This window comes from Andrographis paniculata, unplaced genomic scaffold (genome assembly GCF_009805555.1).
Source record: "Andrographis paniculata isolate CXL003 unplaced genomic scaffold, ASM980555v1 Contig64END, whole genome shotgun sequence".
Taxonomy (NCBI): Eukaryota; Viridiplantae; Streptophyta; class Magnoliopsida; order Lamiales; family Acanthaceae; genus Andrographis; species Andrographis paniculata.
In genome coordinates this window covers 2,482,995-2,500,623 of record NW_026137600.1, presented here as the reverse complement: position 1 = coordinate 2,500,623, position 17,629 = coordinate 2,482,995, and the positions used below count along the sequence as shown (strand labels likewise).

At 28.1% G+C, this 17,629-nt stretch overlaps 2 protein-coding genes across 4 annotated transcripts; both read right to left on the bottom strand.

Moving 5' to 3' along the window:
- Positions 1-305: 305 nt before the first annotated feature.
- LOC127261888 (uncharacterized) lies at positions 306-3,911 on the bottom strand. 2 transcript variants are annotated; one of them, XM_051290317.1, is made up of 5 exons: positions 3,711-3,911; positions 1,886-2,593; positions 1,250-1,798; positions 971-1,157; positions 306-900 (listed from the first exon to the last, which is right to left on the bottom strand). In XM_051290317.1, exons 3-5 carry the CDS (start codon positions 1,703-1,705, stop codon positions 761-763), a joined length of 783 nt encoding a protein of 260 aa, XP_051146274.1. In that variant the 5' UTR covers positions 1,706-1,798; positions 1,886-2,593; positions 3,711-3,911; the 3' UTR covers positions 306-760. The 2 variants fall into 2 exon arrangements, with proteins under 2 accessions (XP_051146274.1, XP_051146275.1); XM_051290318.1 differs by lacking the exon at positions 3,711-3,911 and adding an exon at positions 3,217-3,693.
- A 6,373-nt stretch (positions 3,912-10,284) lies between these two features.
- Positions 10,285-13,350, bottom strand: LOC127261926 (uncharacterized). Of its 2 annotated transcripts, XM_051290367.1 has the most exons (10): positions 13,205-13,350; positions 12,992-13,068; positions 12,753-12,872; positions 12,573-12,640; positions 11,801-11,909; positions 11,639-11,707; positions 11,245-11,302; positions 10,873-11,108; positions 10,732-10,783; positions 10,285-10,627 (listed from the first exon to the last, which is right to left on the bottom strand). In XM_051290367.1, exons 2-10 carry the CDS (start codon positions 12,992-12,994, stop codon positions 10,560-10,562), a joined length of 783 nt encoding a protein of 260 aa, XP_051146324.1. In that variant the 5' UTR covers positions 12,995-13,068; positions 13,205-13,350; the 3' UTR covers positions 10,285-10,559. The 2 variants fall into 2 exon arrangements, with proteins under 2 accessions (XP_051146324.1, XP_051146323.1); XM_051290366.1 differs by having other exon boundaries at positions 12,992-13,258.
- Between the last annotated feature and the right edge of the window lie 4,279 nt (positions 13,351-17,629).

The window sequence follows — 17,629 nt, the reverse complement described above, 5'->3', positions numbered from 1 at the left end:
TCATATAAAAATAGTATATTAAATTAGTAATTAGAAAAAAAATATATGTAATATAATATTTTAAATAAATAATACCTTATATTAATTTAGTATTTTAAATATAAAAAATACAATTAGATACAAAATATGATATTTTACTTATAAATTATATGATTATAAAATAAACTTCTCATCAATATAATTTACTGTATAATTTCATCTATCACAGTAAAATTATACCAACTTTTTATAATAATTTTTTTTTCAATAACTATAATACCTAGAAAAATTACATATATTAAAGTATTCAAATACAACAGAAGATGTAAATAATAACAAACACGTATATTTATTTTTTTGGTCTAACTCCTATTTCCAAATAAATTGTTGCGAGGGATTGTATACTAGCTTGACACCAATCGGTTGGGTAAAACTTAAACCTCTCAAAAGTTTATATATTTACTGCATATACAATAAACACAAATTAGGTCCCAACAACCAGAAGTAAGACCTGCTTCAAAAAACTTTACAGCCTATTCATAAACAAAATTAAGTTAGTTGCTTTACTACTCCTAACTTCTATCTAATATATATACATATATATATATATATATCAAAAGACAGACTCGCCATATTAGTATGTAAACGTATTGGCGTTTCTGCAATGAAACATTGCATTAGTCAAAAGGCAGTAGAATTTAAACGATGGCACCCCCATTCCTGTGTTAAAAGCAACGCACAGTATAAAACAACATGCATACCCTCCCGCGCTATTGGTGTTTCATTTTTCAAGAGAACATTCCGATTCACTAGTGTTGCTGAAAAGTCGTTTCCTATTGGCACAGTGTCTACCACTTATATTCGGCACATCCGCTCTTGTAGGACTTGTTTCGTCAATGGATTGCAACGTTGCTCTCAACCCTGGGAAAGGCAATAATTGAGCAATAAAAAATTCGCAGTTTTTGAAAACACAAAATATAGAGATACATACTCGTGAGTGCGCGCGTGTAATGTTGCACTTGTTCCTTCTGCATTTCATATTGTCTATCTTTGAAGAAAGTGTCCAGATTATCCTTATCCAATTCCTCTAACTTCGCTTCAGCCTCCATTAACCGTTCACTAATGTTGGCAACTTCTATGGCAATATTTGCATATTCTTTATTAATCTTTATTGAATGCTGAAGACATTACAAGACACAACAGTGAGCAAGTGTTAGTTTCACATCAGTAAAGGTATAATTGTATTGAAAATACTAAATCTTAAAATCACCTCCGTTTTTGATCTTTCAGATATGACCCCGTACTCCTCTTCTCGTTGCAAATCTCTTCGACGGTCTTCCTCCTCAAATTTTGACCATCTTTCATTACTTGCAGAATCGATCTTCATCAAACTGGCGGTGATTGATCGAGCAATCGATCCCTGGGACTCCTCATGCTGTTGAATCTGTCGCTGTCGTTGATTCTTTGGCTTGTTGGCAGCCTTGGCCTTCTTGACTCCAATTGGACGTTCCGCATCGATTGCAGCAGGTCCTACTAGCTCTGGTTGAGTGGGGAATGTTGCTGACGAATTAATATTCACAGGTCTCACACATATATTACTGTCTACAGGGGTCAGTGGCGATGGTACTTCAACAGGTCCTTGATCATTTCGTTCGCCAACGTCTTCATTACGCGAAGTGCTCGACCTCTCATTTAATTTGCTCTTCTTGCTGCTACCAAATTCCATCCACTTTGGTTGGTCTTTTAATATGTTCCAGCATGCATCCCATTTGAATTTAGTCCCGTGTCTTTCAGTAAAGGTTGCATGACAAAATTTCTCCTGTAAAAACACACATACATATATAAATGGTTTGAATAAAATTCTTTTTCAATAGAGAGCAATAGAGGAAGTTGAAAATAAACCTACAAAATCTAATGCGCTCCAACCGCTCCGATAATGTGATTGTGCCTGAACCCGGATGGCAGACCATTTAGTACATTTATTTTGAATTTCTGACCACCGATTCTCACACCCTCCTGCTGTTCTCTTATTTTATAATTTACTGACTCCATGTTTTTCTTCCATAAGTACGACAAAAGTCTCGCAGATACGCTCCCACAGCCGTTGTCTCTTTTGTCCAACCCCAACTCTTGCATCTGTCGACACGTTACACCATGCTATGGCCAACTCTACATCCTCATCCAAGCTCCAATTCTTATTTGCACGTTGGTGTGGTTCAGCAACCCTTACACTGGGCTGTATTTGTGAAGGAACTTGACACGGTACCAATGGATAATTAGAATTGAAGGGTGATGTGTTTGCTTGTGATACTTGTGTCTCATGATAAGGAGTCGGAGCTGAACCCCCGGGTGGTATAAAGTTCCACATATTTGGGTATAACCTGGGATCGCTTTGATGGGGGTAGTATTGGAAAGGAGAGAAAGGACCACTAAAACTCATATTACATTGGCTCGGAAAAGCATATTGATGTGAAGGTAGAGTTGGGGTATGGTCGGTACACGGAGATGTGTTACTTGCCTCGACTGGGGCCTTCTCACTTGTTTGAGATGAATCAACTAAATCAACCACCTGATCAACTCTCTTCCCGGAAAGTTTGTCTGTCATGACTGTATTCTGTGGAAATTGTAGGATAAGAACTTATTTTTAATATAGCACACATAAATGACAAAACACAAGTGAAACTAGGTGAATTGTGCAAGGTTAAGATATATAATTAGCAACGAAATTCAACAAATTGACATGAAGATAACATAATTCAACCAATTGACATGCAATTCTTGGATCCTATGAGCAATGCTAAAAATCATACTTACCGTCAAATGTTGAAAACCATACCCGAAAACTTTCACTAAGAAATATCTCAAGTGACTTATCGAAAGTACATGCATTAAGCCAATACCTCATAGCTAAAAACCTTTTCCCATCTAGACATTATCTCATAACTTAATAAGAATTGCATATTTTATGCATTAAAATTTACTTATAAGATGTGATACAACTTATTCACAATATAACAACAAAAGCATCAATTGTGATAATGTAATTTAGCATGAGATTTTCAAGTTGCATAGGACACATTAGGCCAGTATGAAACATAATTTATCACTCAGAATATATACATCAAATATAGGTTGTTTCCTCGTTAAGTAATGAACTGAAAACAGTCAGGACAATCTAAGTGAAAACATTAAATACATTTAATTGACTTCAATAATCCAATTTGGGTACAAAGTTACCTGGTTCGAGTTCTGGAAAAACCACTACGGATATTGTAGATTTGGTTTACAGTGAAAAGGATACATAATAGACAAGAAAAGCCAACAAAACATCATAGTCATAATCAGGTTAAGGTGAAAACTTAATGAAGCATATCTTTAATGAAGCAAGAAACTGTAAAATCGCATATCCAAAAAATGAAGCAGTCCAAAAAATACATATCTCAATTGCGTACCCAAAAAATGTAGTGAATATAGCATATCTCAATCGCATATCTTGATGAAGCATAAAAAATAAAGCATATCTGAAAATCACATATCTCAATCGCAAATTACATTCTAATATGCAGAAAATTGTAAAATCCATCCAACTTAGTAACAAACACTACCAAATTTGTATGGACAGATTGCAGAGATACTGACGAAGAAGGGGAAAATATAGTTTCACCACACTGACTGAAAATCAAATCAAATCCACAATCGAGTTCAAAATTAAAGAGAAAGTTGAAGCTTACCTCCATCAGCGGCAATCCTTATTTATCAACAATAAAACCTCCACCTCCCTTGTTTATCCCATACGAGCATATTGAGGAAGAAGAGAAACGAAATCGAAACCGGAGAGAGAGTACCGAAGGAGCGATTTTTTGGTAGGGTTTTGGAAGAAGAGGAAAGGGGTGATGTGTTTTTCTCTCTCTCTTCGTACCTGTAAAATAAGGTTGTTGGATGGATTTAATAAAATACTCAATTGCAAGTATTTATGGGCATTGACACGTAGACCTTAAGAAGCAATTTTTTTAATTGGCGTTGCAATTGCTCCAAGGGTCTTCCTACTTGCATCGACGCCCGCCGCAACAATTCAACCAATTAAAGTATATTTTGGTTAGGTATCCTTTTAATTTGGTTTAATTTTCTTTTATATCTAATTTTTTTAGGTTTTTTATAAAAAATTATCTTTACTCAAAATATTTTTATTCTAGAAATCATTTAAAATTGAGCTAACTGTTCTCCAATTTTGACTATTTTAAAATGGGCTATACAATATTAGGCGTCGTTTTGAGCTTGTTCCAATGAATATTTTGGCAAGTGTAAATCACAAGTTAAAAAATCATATCAATTTTAGCCCTAAATAATTTAAAGATTACAAAATACTATTGTTGCTTGAATTACTTTTTTCGAGCCTGTGGAAAATCAATGGATTCTTCGGCTTCCTATAATAACTATGTCGAATGTACCGAAATGATGTGTGAAATAGATTGGGCATCAACAATTTAGAAAATATTAGTATTATATTATAATGTAGTATGAATAAAGTAGAAATTATTAAAATAACCTTATTAGTATTGTGTGATATAAAGGTAATCACATTTGTGTAATATCTTGTAAGTTGTAAGGGTATTTGTAATGTTAGGTAGATAGTACAATTACTAAAAAAAAATAGATACTTTGTTATGGGACGGAGGAAGTATTTTTAATTTCATGAAAAATTCCTAAAAACAGACAAACATCTTCCACTTGGCTTCAGTCAAATTCAGTTGGCACGTAATGAAATCCAACATTAATATCAACATATCTAGAAACAAGTCTTTACATTATAAAGTTGAAGCTAACATCATATATGTTTCATTCCATCGTGTTGGATAAGAAATAACTTATTTGGAGACAAAGAGAGTTGCTTTTTTTTTTATCTTGGTTAAATTCAATTGAGTGTAAGTTACTTTGGTCGGTCAATATTTGGTTAACCCATTGGTCAATGTTGGTCAACACAATAAAAATTTTTTACATTTGGTGTCCAATTGCTATACAATTCACTTATCTATCAAATTGCTTTCAATTTTTTGATCAAATTTTTTATTTGGTATTCAATAACATATCCGAAATTTCTGCCGATTAAAATTTAATTTTTTTAGATTTTGATTTGATGCTGCCACAGCTGCGACAACGAATCGAATCGTGACTATTAAAAACCCTAATTTAGTCAAAATTTTAATTAACTAAAATTAGTATTTTTGCAATAGAGGATCGCGGTACCAGGATTCAGTCATAAGGCACATAATGTGCATTAATTCGCCGCCTTCAATTGGATGAAATAGATGGATGAATAATAGTTAATGGAATTATAACACACTAAAATAGTGATGTGTTTGTTTCACTGTTCACACCAATTTTTTTTCTTAAAAACATCAAATCAAATACCTGCTTTTGATTTTTTATATTATACTAAAAATCAATTATAAATTCAAAATATCGTATCAATACTTATTTATATCACTTTATACAACTATTCTAATTCAAATTTTTTTAAATTCAAACCGTTCCAAAATTCAAACTTCCAAACAAACACACGGGATTATGGATGTTATTGGACATGGCCTATATATTTAGATTTAGCTTCCAATAAGGTTTTTTGGTTTTTTTCTATTATTTATTAGGCTGTTGTTACATTGTTCAATTATAAAATTCATCGGCAGTACACGATATAAGAGCAAAACACATCATTCATAACTTATCTTTTATATATATATATATATATTTATATTTGAGCTCATTGTGACCCCACCACAATGAAAAGCAAGAATTTCTAGGGGTTTTGAATTTCTTTTAAAAAAATTTGATTGGGTGAAAGATTTGATTGGTTATGAATTTTCAACAATTATGATTTTTGTAGAAAAAAAATTTTGATTGGCTATTACTTTAATATGGACCAATATATTTTTTTATTTTATGTCATATAATGTGTATATAATTTATATTTTTTTTTTTAATAATAAGAGTATAATATTAATTTCTAATAATTTTTTATATGTAATATATGAAAGATTTGATTGGTTAGGAATTTTGAACAATTTTAAATTATTTTTTATTAAATTTTCATTAGTGGTTGAATTTGATTAGTTATTATATAAATGTAGGCCAATATATTTTTTTGTCATATAATATAATATATGTATATGTTTTATATTTTTATTTTAATATATATATGAAGGATTTATAATAAGAGTATAATATTAATTTTTAATAAATTTTTATACATATATATATTAACAAGGTGCAATTTAAATATAATAATTATTTATTTTTATTGATTATTTGATAGAATCATTTTTTATTAATAAACTTAAATAATTTTAAAATTAAATTTATTATTTATTTTGAATTTTTTTTAAATTTTAACAATTTATTTTTGTTATTAATTGATCATTAAAATATTTTAAGACATAGTATTAATATTTCGCATAATATGCAATTATTGTTTTAATTAGTATTAAATGCATACTATATATATATATATAGATGCATTAAATTTATTTTATTATCTAATTAATTTATTTAAGAAATACATTTTGTTCAAATATGATATTAAATTCAATAATTTTATTAATTGCTATTTAAATTTTATAAGTGTTCTAATTTATATCACTTATATTTCTTTCACTGATTTTTCATCTAGCCAATGAGACTGTTTATTTTTTCAATACACATTTCTATGTCCTCATCTTCTATTTAAGAGAATTATTAGTCCCTCAATTAAAATTTGTCTTCAATTTATTAAGAAATAATTTATTTTTTTTTTGCAACAATTACAATGCTACACAACATCGCCCAAGAGATGGAGAAGAAAAAAATTGAAGATGGAAGAAGAAAGAAGAAAGAAATTGAAGATGGAAGAGGACGGTGGCTGGGTAAGGAGAAAAATAATATTAACAAGTTATTGCTATACAATCCATAGCAACTATGAAAATTAGAAACGAACTGTGATTATTTGTAAGGTTTTCACGAAATTTTGAAAATTATAATTATAAAAATTCTGCAGTTATACTTTAGGAACAAATAAACATCTGCTTGCACAGTTTTATTTTGGCAGACACTTTAAAATGAAATTTCCATTTACAAGTTTTTATTCCAGAAGATGTTGCTAATTGAAAAAAAAAAAAGAGTAGACCTCATCTTCGGGTGAAAGGTGGCAGCTGACTGAGAAAGGTGAAATAAGAGGGAAAGGGGAAAAAGAATTCAAAAAGAGAAGAAAGAAACAACTAAAAATAATGAATGAATAAGAAGAAAGAGAAAGAGAAAGAGAGATGAGGAAGGGAGAAGAAGGAAGAGAGTGGAGGAGAGGTGGCTGCTGGCGAATAGGGTTTGTTTACTTATTTTTGCGAAGGGGAAAAAGAATTTAATTGTACTCCCTCTGTCCCAACATAATTGACATTATTTTTATTTTTGTCTGTCCCGTAACAATTGATATCTTTTTATTTTTGGTAAAAATTATTAAATCAAAATATATTTAACAAATATAAATCAACTTAATTAACTACATAACATACAACATTATAAATGACGTAGGACCTACTCAAAACCCCTTTATTTCTACCTCTCTCCTCAAAAAAATAAATATTTTTATCTATATTTAAAACTAAACATCTTTTATAAAATTGATTTATGTTAATTATAAATAAACAAAAATATTTTTTTATTTACTTGTATTATAGAAGATTTTATTCTTTACAAAATGATATCCATATTGCATATATTTTTTAATTGCTATATAATTTTTAAATATTTAAATATATATTTTAATTTTTTTAATCATATATATTAAATTTACTTTAAAACTATAAATATTATTAATTATACAAAAAATAATATAATAATATCATAAATAACTATTATTAACTAATTAAATATCTCCACCTTAAATACCGTGTCCCTAATCAAAAGGTTCAATTCCGGTGGGACGGAGGGAGTATTTACTTTTATAGATTAAATTTTTTTTATTGTAAAAAGTTCATATATTTACTTTTAAATTTTTTATGTGATATTTAATTTAACAACATAATATTTTATTTATTTATTTATTTTTATCTTATATCATTTGAGTTCATTCTAAATTATAATATAAGATTTGAATTATAAGGTATTTTGAATATTTTTTTATTTTTTTGATTTGGTGAAATAATTGATTGGTTATTATAGATATAAACATATGTATGCCAATATATCTTTGTATTTATTCATTACTAGCGGAAAGCGGTGCGTAGCACGGTGTAATCAACGAAAAAAATTTGCAATGTATATGTACTTTTGTCATTTATTTCAAAATACATTATTCAAATTTTTTATGAATTTTATGTTTTATTTTCAAATATTTTAATAGTTTCATAATTTTAAGAATAAAACTTTCTTGTAAAAAAAAGATTATTAATAAATAACAATGACTAAAATTTTTAATGAACACAAATAAAATAATCTATTCAAATTTATAAGAATAATGTTAAAACTACATTATCATAAAATTAAACAAACATGAATTAAATAAAATATGAAATAGTAACATCTTCAAGCATATATTTTTCAAATATATTAACACACTTATTTTTATAAAATTAAAATAAATATCTAAAAACATTAATATACATCAAATTAAATAAATAAGTTGTTTCTAAAACATTAATATATATACATGAAATATTAATAATAATTAAAAACATATACACAATACATATTTTTATAAATCCTAATATTATTTTGTTGAATGGAATTCAAAAAAAAAAAAAAAAAAAGACTTGATTGGATATACTATTATACTACTTACACTTACATATATAATACTTTTACTTATTAAATAAAAAACAATATTTAATTTTATGATGATAGATCTATAAATAAAAATTAATAACTTATTAAATTTTATTGTGACTTTTTTTAAAATATATATAAGTACAATTACATTACATACAAAAAATAAAAAGATTAAAGATACAATTACATTACATACAAACTTTTTATATATGGTAAAATAAATATATTGTATAGGTATGAAACAAACAATTTTTAAAATATACATGCAATAATTATTATAAATAACTTAGAATTGTAATACCCAATCAAATATCAAAATCAATCAAAATAAAAAAAATAAATATATATATACACAAAACTGTTTAAATTTTAAGCTTTACATTTAGTGAGACTTCTAACTGCAGCCTGCAGAAATTCGACAGTGACGGCGACTTTTAATAACTACAATACAGACATTAAAACTAAAGAGAGATAGAAACTTAAAAAATGAATATAATTTTTTTAATTGCATGTATATATAAAAAAGATAAACATTGCATTGTAAAAGTAAAAAGTTGGGTGGAGCACAAAAAGACTGCTTGGAAGCTGCAACAGTCACAATTACTTTAATTACTACTTTTAAATATAAAAATATATGTATAAAAAATAAAATACAAATTTTTATGTATTTATAAATAAATATACTTACACTTTAGTAATAGTTATTACTATTGTTTAATTACGCTACAAAAATTATAGTATCCTTTAATATATACAAATAAAAATAAATAAATATAAATACTAATTGTAATCGTAAAGTAATATATGGAGTATATATCTTATATTTACATAATAATATAAATTTCTTAATATATATGTATTTAAATTGCACAATTTTTATGATTGTATTTAATAAAATATCGTATAATTTCTTATTATTTAAATTACATAATATTTCTTATAAATTTGAATAGATTATTTTATATGTGTTCATTACAAATTTTAGTAATTGTTATTTATTAATTATCATTTTTTTTATAAGAAAGTTTTATTTTTAAAATTATGAAGCTATTAAAATATTTGAAAATAAAATATAAAATTCATAAAAATTTTGAATAGTGTATTCTAAAATAAATGACAAAAGTTCATATACAATGCAAATATTTTTCCGTGCTTAATATAATAAAAATACAATAGTCAGCATATAACCTAATTCCACACCACACAAGCTATCATCGAAATATATTCATGCGGCACACCTACAACTGTAAACCGAATATTTTATCTACCAAGGGAATTGTACTAAGGACAGTTTCTTAACCATATTTCTTTCAAAAAAAAAAAAGAAAAATCATTATCATAGACAATGCTACTTCAACTGGATCAATCAACACTTAAACTGTGCTATGTCATTTTTGCCTAGATTCAACATGCTAAATTGATTGAGAACCTCAAGAACTTAATCCTAAACCCAAAATTCTGAACTAATAATTAGGCTGAATTCCTTGCAAGAATTAGAACTCATAATCAATGGAGGATGCTAAAGACCTTACTAATTAAACAGCAAAGAAACATGTATCAGATTACAATATGTAGTTTGGATTAAAAGAAATTTGATGAATGATCATTACAAATTTTGAATTTTCCCTTCTACAAAAACGAGCAAACAAAAATTAGATTAAATCAATTTTAGATTCTGAAAATTAAGACATATGGAGCATGAGTAAAATAGATATTATATCTATATATAATTTGATGACAAAATGGAATTGAATTTCCAATTACCATAAAGGCTCATTCACTGATGTACTCTAGACAAGTAACACTGCATTAATGCACCCATCATTCTCCGGATTGTTTGTGACTTGAGCATATTTTCCTGCAATATATATATATATATATGTATATATATTGCTATCCAACATAAGAAACTTCTCTTGCAAATTTAGCCAAGAACAACAATAGTTGAAAAGTTCGACGTACCCCAGACCACTTTTCCAGCAGGTGTGACCAGACCTAACTCACTAACATTCACCTGAATAAATGCACATAAAATCATAATATAGATGATCGTAATCTAACCAGAAACATTGCAGATGAAACTTGTAAGAAATGATTGGTTACCTCAATTATTGTTCCTTTGGTCATTACACCAAGAGATGTGTACATAGGACCATTGGGATTTTTCTTTACACCGATGATCTCTAAGTTGAACGTACATTTGAGCTCTGGATGGGTCACATGAGCTTTTGTAAATCGCAACCCTGATGGGCGGATGAATCTCTCGTATTTGGGTGGCTTCCGGGTGAAACTTGGTCCCACAAATGTAGCCTTGGTGATCATCCTCTTCCACTGCTTAGCTGCCAAAATTGAAATTCCAAATAAAAACTCGGGCACAAATGAGGGAATATGGATGTATAGAAATTTTAGCAATATCCAACACGGAAAATAGTTAATTACAAAACCAGGACGACTTCGTGTAATGCAAATACTTACTCTTTCGTTTTCCAGATCTGATCACCCTAAACATCTCATCCTCAGCAACAGGCCTAACCTGTACAGTAAACAGTCATTGCATTTTTTATGCTGGGTTTCAAAAAATATAAACCAAGCTCGGTCAAAGTAATAATAAAAGTAAATTACAATGTGTTTATAACAGTATTCAAAGCACCAAGAAGTTCTTTTTAAGGAATACTGAGAAATTGTTGGATGCACCATTACTAACACAACAATGGCATCAACAGATCATCAAACATAGCACCACTCGAGCAATAACGATATAATTTCAATATGTTGGTTAATTTAAGAGGGTCTCAACTCCCCAAGTCAAGATATAATCCCTAACTCAATGAGTCTTAAAGCATCAAGCGAGATTAGCAACATGGCTTACTTTTGGTAAAGGCACCTCCCATTTCCCTGCTTTCTCTTTCCTCTTTTGCTTTATGGTGTTGCTAAGTACCTGCACGCATAAGGATGTTTTCCATTAACGTTGATGGCATACTAAAACGGGATACATTTTTTGTTCTGAGTTCAACCACATAGATAACACTACCTTTGCTCTGGTTGTCTCGTCACGATCAAGAAGATATGCAGGGATAGCACCATCATGAACTTTATCATCAACTTTGCGTCTTGATGACGACTCCTCATGCATTTTCAATCTAGAAATACAACCCAATACTTAAATCAGTGATACCACATTGGCATCTTCATTACTTCATACATCCAAGATATAGATATTTAACAATAGCAATAAATGAGTCTTTTCTAACTTTGCAGGTAAATGCATGCTAGGAGCTACTAAATAACTCTGTTGTATGGATATCTTCTTGAAGATGTTAATAGGGTGTGTCCAAATCCAGTCTAAATTCCTCAGGTCATGAAAAATCTGTATTGAAAACTTTTCAGGGAGTATAGGTTGGCAATATATAATTTTTCTTATTTTATAAAAAAGAAACTGCATATAAATATATATACAATTTAGGTACTCATAATAGCTAACAACCCTAATGTTGGGCAAATATCAACAAAGAAATGTTGAAACTAGTTCAACTACAGCTTAGAGCTAAGTATACTGATAACGATGGTCTCCATCAGCCCTCCATGCATTGTAAAGATAATCTTACGCATTATTATCGGTCACGATTAAGTTCTTCCAATGATAATAATCTATAAGGCTTTACAATATGCACATCAACTTAATAATATCACTTCAGCTACACAATTCCAATCCTCCCAACAACGGGAAATCTTGTCATCTCACTTTTCAGAGAAAAAAAAAATATATGTTAAACACAAAACAGGATTAGCCACAGAAATCTTACGTTTTCTTCATTTGAGCCTTTTCAGTGTACCGCTTTTTAGCAAACAACTTACCCTTTATGCCAAGGGCCTGTACAAAACAAAACTCCAACCATGAATTCTGAAACATATACCTCCCGCACAGGCAAAATTAAGCAAAATAAAATAATCAATGGAATCAAAATCAAAAGAAAACAGATAACCTTCTGCGCGATCTGAGAGCGCTTATGCACTTCACGCGCCTCCTTCTTGCGTTTGCGCTCGAAGTGGTCATGGCGGTAGCCATGCCTCTTCCTGTGCAACTCTATGTAATCTCCTTGAGGCTGTCAAGTTTACCACCACCACCACCACCAATCAGAATTCCAGAACAACAAATGCATAAAAACAAAAGCCTTTCCATAACTACTCTTGCAGAATTACAGGGAATTAGTTCAAAAAATACCATCGTGAATCGATTGTCGGAACCTCCACCAGTCGCTGAAAATCCAAAACCCTAGCTTTCTCAGACAAGGCGTCTATCTGCAGATTAGGGCGATTAGGGCGGGCTGGCTGAAGAGGCGAAGAAGAAGAAGAAGAAGAAAGAGGAAGAAGAAGAAGAATTGGAGAAGAAAGGAAAGAAACGGTGAAGGTGAAGAAAAGAAGAAAGAGGAAGAACCTGGTGGCTGCCTTGGCTAGTGCGGCTGCGTCTGCTGTGGCGTGGGTGGGTGTGTAAAATGATTTATTAGGTCTAGGGTCAGACTTGCCCATTCGGTTTCGAACCGACGGTTCGAACCGTCGGTTATGGTTCAGACCGCGGCCAAACCGAACCGAAACCGTCATTCTGACGCTTCGGTTTCGGTTTGTGATTTTTTCGAACCGGGAATCGCCGGTTTACGGTTTGAACCGGCGGTTTACCTTTTTTTTAGAAAAAAAAAAAAAAATCTCTCCTGCGCAGGCGCAGAGCCGCAGAGCGCAGAAGAAGAAGAGGAGGAGGAGGAGGAAGGAGAAGGAAAGGAGGAGGAGGAGAAGAAGAGAAGAAAGAGGAGAGGAGGAAAGAAGAAAGAAAGAGAAAACCTAGCCGTGCGGCGGCGGCTGTAGTTGTGATGTGTAAATATTGATTAGGTTAAAATTTAAAATTATGTGTATTGTATAATAATAATAATAATGATGATATATTTAAAATTAATTCTTTTAATAAATTAGTAAATTTTTATAAAAATAAAAAATAATATTAATAATATAAATGATTATTAATATATTAAAAAATAATAATATTATAATATTATTTTTTTATTATATAATTATATTTAATTTAAATTACTGTATTTTATTATTCATTATAATTTACATCAATATTTTTATAAAATTTAAAATTTAATTTAATTATTAACTAAATTTATTATTTTAATTGTTTTTATATTATAATAATTTAATTAATTATCTATATATACAATTTTTACATAATAAATATATGTAAATAAAATTAAAATCGAATTTAATTATTTCAAATAAAATTTAAATATAAAAAAAATAGAAAATATAAAAATATATATATAAAAAATGAATGTATATAAACCGGCGGTTCAAATTGTAATAGGCGGTTTCTAAACCGTAATCGAAACCGTCAAACCGTAATCAAAACCGTTATTCAGAAGGTTCGGTTTCAATTTGATATTTTGACAAATCGTAACCGACGGTTTAAACCATTTGAGCAAAGTCTACTTAGGGTATTAGGATTTTGGGCAAATTTGTATGTTTTAAAATTATAATAATATGTTTAACTTAAATTTTTTATATATTATCAATTTTTTTATTAAATAAAAATTATTAATAATATTAAAAAATACTAATATTAATACTAATACTATAATATTATTTTTTATTTATATTTTGTAATTTTAAATTATATTATCAATATTTTTATAATTTATTTGTATTTTTAAAATTTATAATTTAATTGCTTATTAAATTTATCAATATATACATAAAATAATAATTGCATTTATATTTTTTTACTAATATTAAATTTTAAAAAATTAAAAAATAATTATTATATAGGCTTTTAAATAGGCTCGTAGGCTATATAGGCTCAAAAATAAGCCAGACTCAGGCTGTATTATTTTTTTATTACAGGCTAATAGGCCAAACTCAATCCTTAGCTTTTCAGAATAGGTCTAGCCTGTTCGTCATACTTGAATATTTAATTACAATTTTATTCGATTTAGAAAATTGTGTGTTTGTTTTATATTTTGATTTGAAGGAATATTTTTTGATGAGAAGAAATAGGGAATTATATATTCTGTTTGTTTCAAAATAATAGGGACATTTAAAATTGGTATGAGAATTAAGGAATAATAATGCTATTATATTGATATTGATAGTGGGTGTAAAAATTTGTTACCAAAAATGGAAATTAGACTATTGTTTTGAAACAGACGAAAATGGTAAAACTAGACTATTATTTTGGAACGAATGGAATATATAATATAAAAATAATAAATGTATATAATATATTATTTTTAGAAAAATCTTTTAAAAAGATTTTTTTTTGAAAAAAATAAAATGGAATTAATTTAAGGGTGTATTTGGTTGGGGTTTGGATTTTGGCTACTAAAACTTTCGAATTTGAATAATAGTATAATGCGATATAAATAAGAATTGATATGACGTCTTCAATGTAAAAATTAATTTTTAGTATAATATAAAAAGAAAAAAAATATTTGATTTGATATTTTTGAAGAAAATTTTGTAGGAATAATAAACATTCCACAAAATTTTTCAAACAAACACACCCATATATTAGTAAACATCCTACAAATTCTTTCAAACAAAGACACCAGTATATGTATGTTGGAAAAATCAACTATGTAAAATATATGTATGCGACTTTATCCACAATAAAAGAAAAGAATGGGCTCAACCTAGTAGCATACCTTTGCCCCAATAATTCCATATATTAAATTTGAAATGATAATATTTCAAAATACACTAAAAAAATTTATATTTTATTCATCCTATTACTGCACAAAAATTGCAGTCAATGAAAACAGACAAAAATTGATGTATAATGAAATTTGGAGTTTGACAAAAAAATTAAGTAACCACCGAGATAACGAGTCCCCTCCGATCAATCTTATCTTTATCCCAAAAAGAAAAAAAAAAAAAAAGCAAAATCTTTTCTTGATTTTTAGTTTCAGTTTTTTTGCTTATTTGATCCTATGGATCAAGACTTTTTAGACCAAAATGGAATTTTAGGCTTAATAATCCTAAGATTACGTTACAATTTATTAATTTAAATGGATAAGATGAAATTATAAGTTTTTTTAAAGAGTCTGGACAGATAGAACAATATTTTATTGGTTATTAAAACTATATAAAATGATTACAATATTTTTACATTTGTAAGTATAAAGAAAAATAATAATTTTATTAAAAAAAAATGAATATTTTGATATTTATATATGAATAATTTTATTATAATAAAAAAATAAATAATTTCGAGTGATACATCTTACCTTTTTAATTAATAAGTGTAAATATTCTATTTGTTTTTCTTAATTTTATCTATTGTCCATCACTTTGTCTTTTTGTTTCTGTGTGTTTGTGTTTTTTTTTTTTTTTTTCTTCTAAATTTAAGGTTTTTTAAAAGATTTTTTGGGATGACCCAATTTTGCTAGCATTTTGAAATCGCTACGAGTCTTAGGCTAAGAACAAGAAACAGTTCATCAAATAAAGAGAGATCTACCATTCATGCATTGATTAGTAAATTATATAGTTGTATGTTTTTCTAATGTTTATAATTTATGAAATAAATGTAACTATCAATCAGATTAAATATATATTAATAAATTAATTAATTTATTAGGCTCAAATGTATTTAGTAAATGCGGACCGACAACTTATTAATTGGCTGATGAAACCAATTAATAATAAGGGATATAAATAGGGTTTTAATTGAGTGATGAAACCAATTAATAATAAGAGATATAAATAGGGTTGTGATCCAGATCTAGACGCAACAACCATTACGTCCATATCTCACGAACACAAAACTCTCCATCGATTTGCAGATCCGAATCCGACTATGACAAGATAAATTTTGGGCTTAGGATGCAATTCTTGATATTGATATCAGAGTCCTTCCGTGTTGAATTATTGAAATATGTTATTAGATAGATTGATGTTTAATTGGTCTGATCAATCCATGCAAGATAAAAGGAATTATTTAATTTTCGGATCGATCAATTGGGATGTCGATTTTGACTCTCTTTCATCCCATAGAGTAATGGTTTAATAAAGTTTAATTAATTGGGCATTTGAGAAAATTTGCATGAATCTATGCCGTTGTTTGTTTATTCGTAATTATTTATTATTTTTTCTAAAGTAATTTTTAGAATTAAAAATCATTACTACACTTCATGAATCACGCATGCTACTTCTGTCAAAGTAACCTTCATATGTTGGGAATGTAATCCTCTATTCTCTCACAGGTGTGTTCTTCTGGCGATTTGCCCATATTTCTATTATTTATTTATTTTTTTTTTTCAAAAATATCAAATCAAAATCTATTTTTTATTTTTTATATTATACTAAAAATTAATTTTACATTTAAAATATTACATCAACACCTATTTATATTACATCATATAACTATTCCAATTCAAAAATTTTACTATTTAAATCACAGTTCAAAATTCAAATCTTCAAACAAACACAGTAAAAGTACACACATATTTTGTCTCTTTTATATATCTCTTTCTCTTCCTAACAAAAAAAATAAAATAAAATTATATATATGTATATTTCTCTTTTTTCCATGGACACGTACAACTCAAGATCAGAATAGATAGAATAGATGACTTTTTCAATAAAGGATTAAGTTTGTTTTTTTTTTTTTTTTATTGAGCTTAAAAAAAATTGATTTAAATTTAATATTAAAATAATGTTTTGATGAGATATTTTGTAAAAAAAATATATATATAATTTTTTTTCAGAGAAATGATGCAGAATCTAAATAGTAAAATTTGAAAAAATTTACTAAGGGTGTGTTCATTTGTAGGATTTAGACAAAATCCTACTATTCATCCAAAATTTTCCTCCA

Bases quoted from the DNA above. Each gene is read 5' to 3' on its own strand.
- LOC127261926 (XM_051290367.1), bottom strand. The intron at 11,109-11,244 runs GTAAGTATTTGC...CAATTTTGGCAG, and splicing joins CAGATCTGGAAAACGAAAGA to CTAAGCAGTGGAAGAGGATG. The intron at 10,784-10,872 runs GTAACCAATCAT...GCATTTATTCAG, and splicing joins CCAAAGGAACAATAATTGAG to GTGAATGTTAGTGAGTTAGG.
- LOC127261888 (XM_051290317.1), bottom strand. From the start codon at position 1,705: ATGGAATTTGGTAGCAGCAAGAAGAGCAAATTAAATGAGAGGTCGAGC. The intron at 1,158-1,249 runs GTGATTTTAAGA...TAATGTCTTCAG, and splicing joins CTGAAAGATCAAAAACGGAG to CATTCAATAAAGATTAATAA. The intron at 901-970 runs GTATGTATCTCT...TGCCTTTCCCAG, and splicing joins TTACACGCGCGCACTCACGA to GGTTGAGAGCAACGTTGCAA.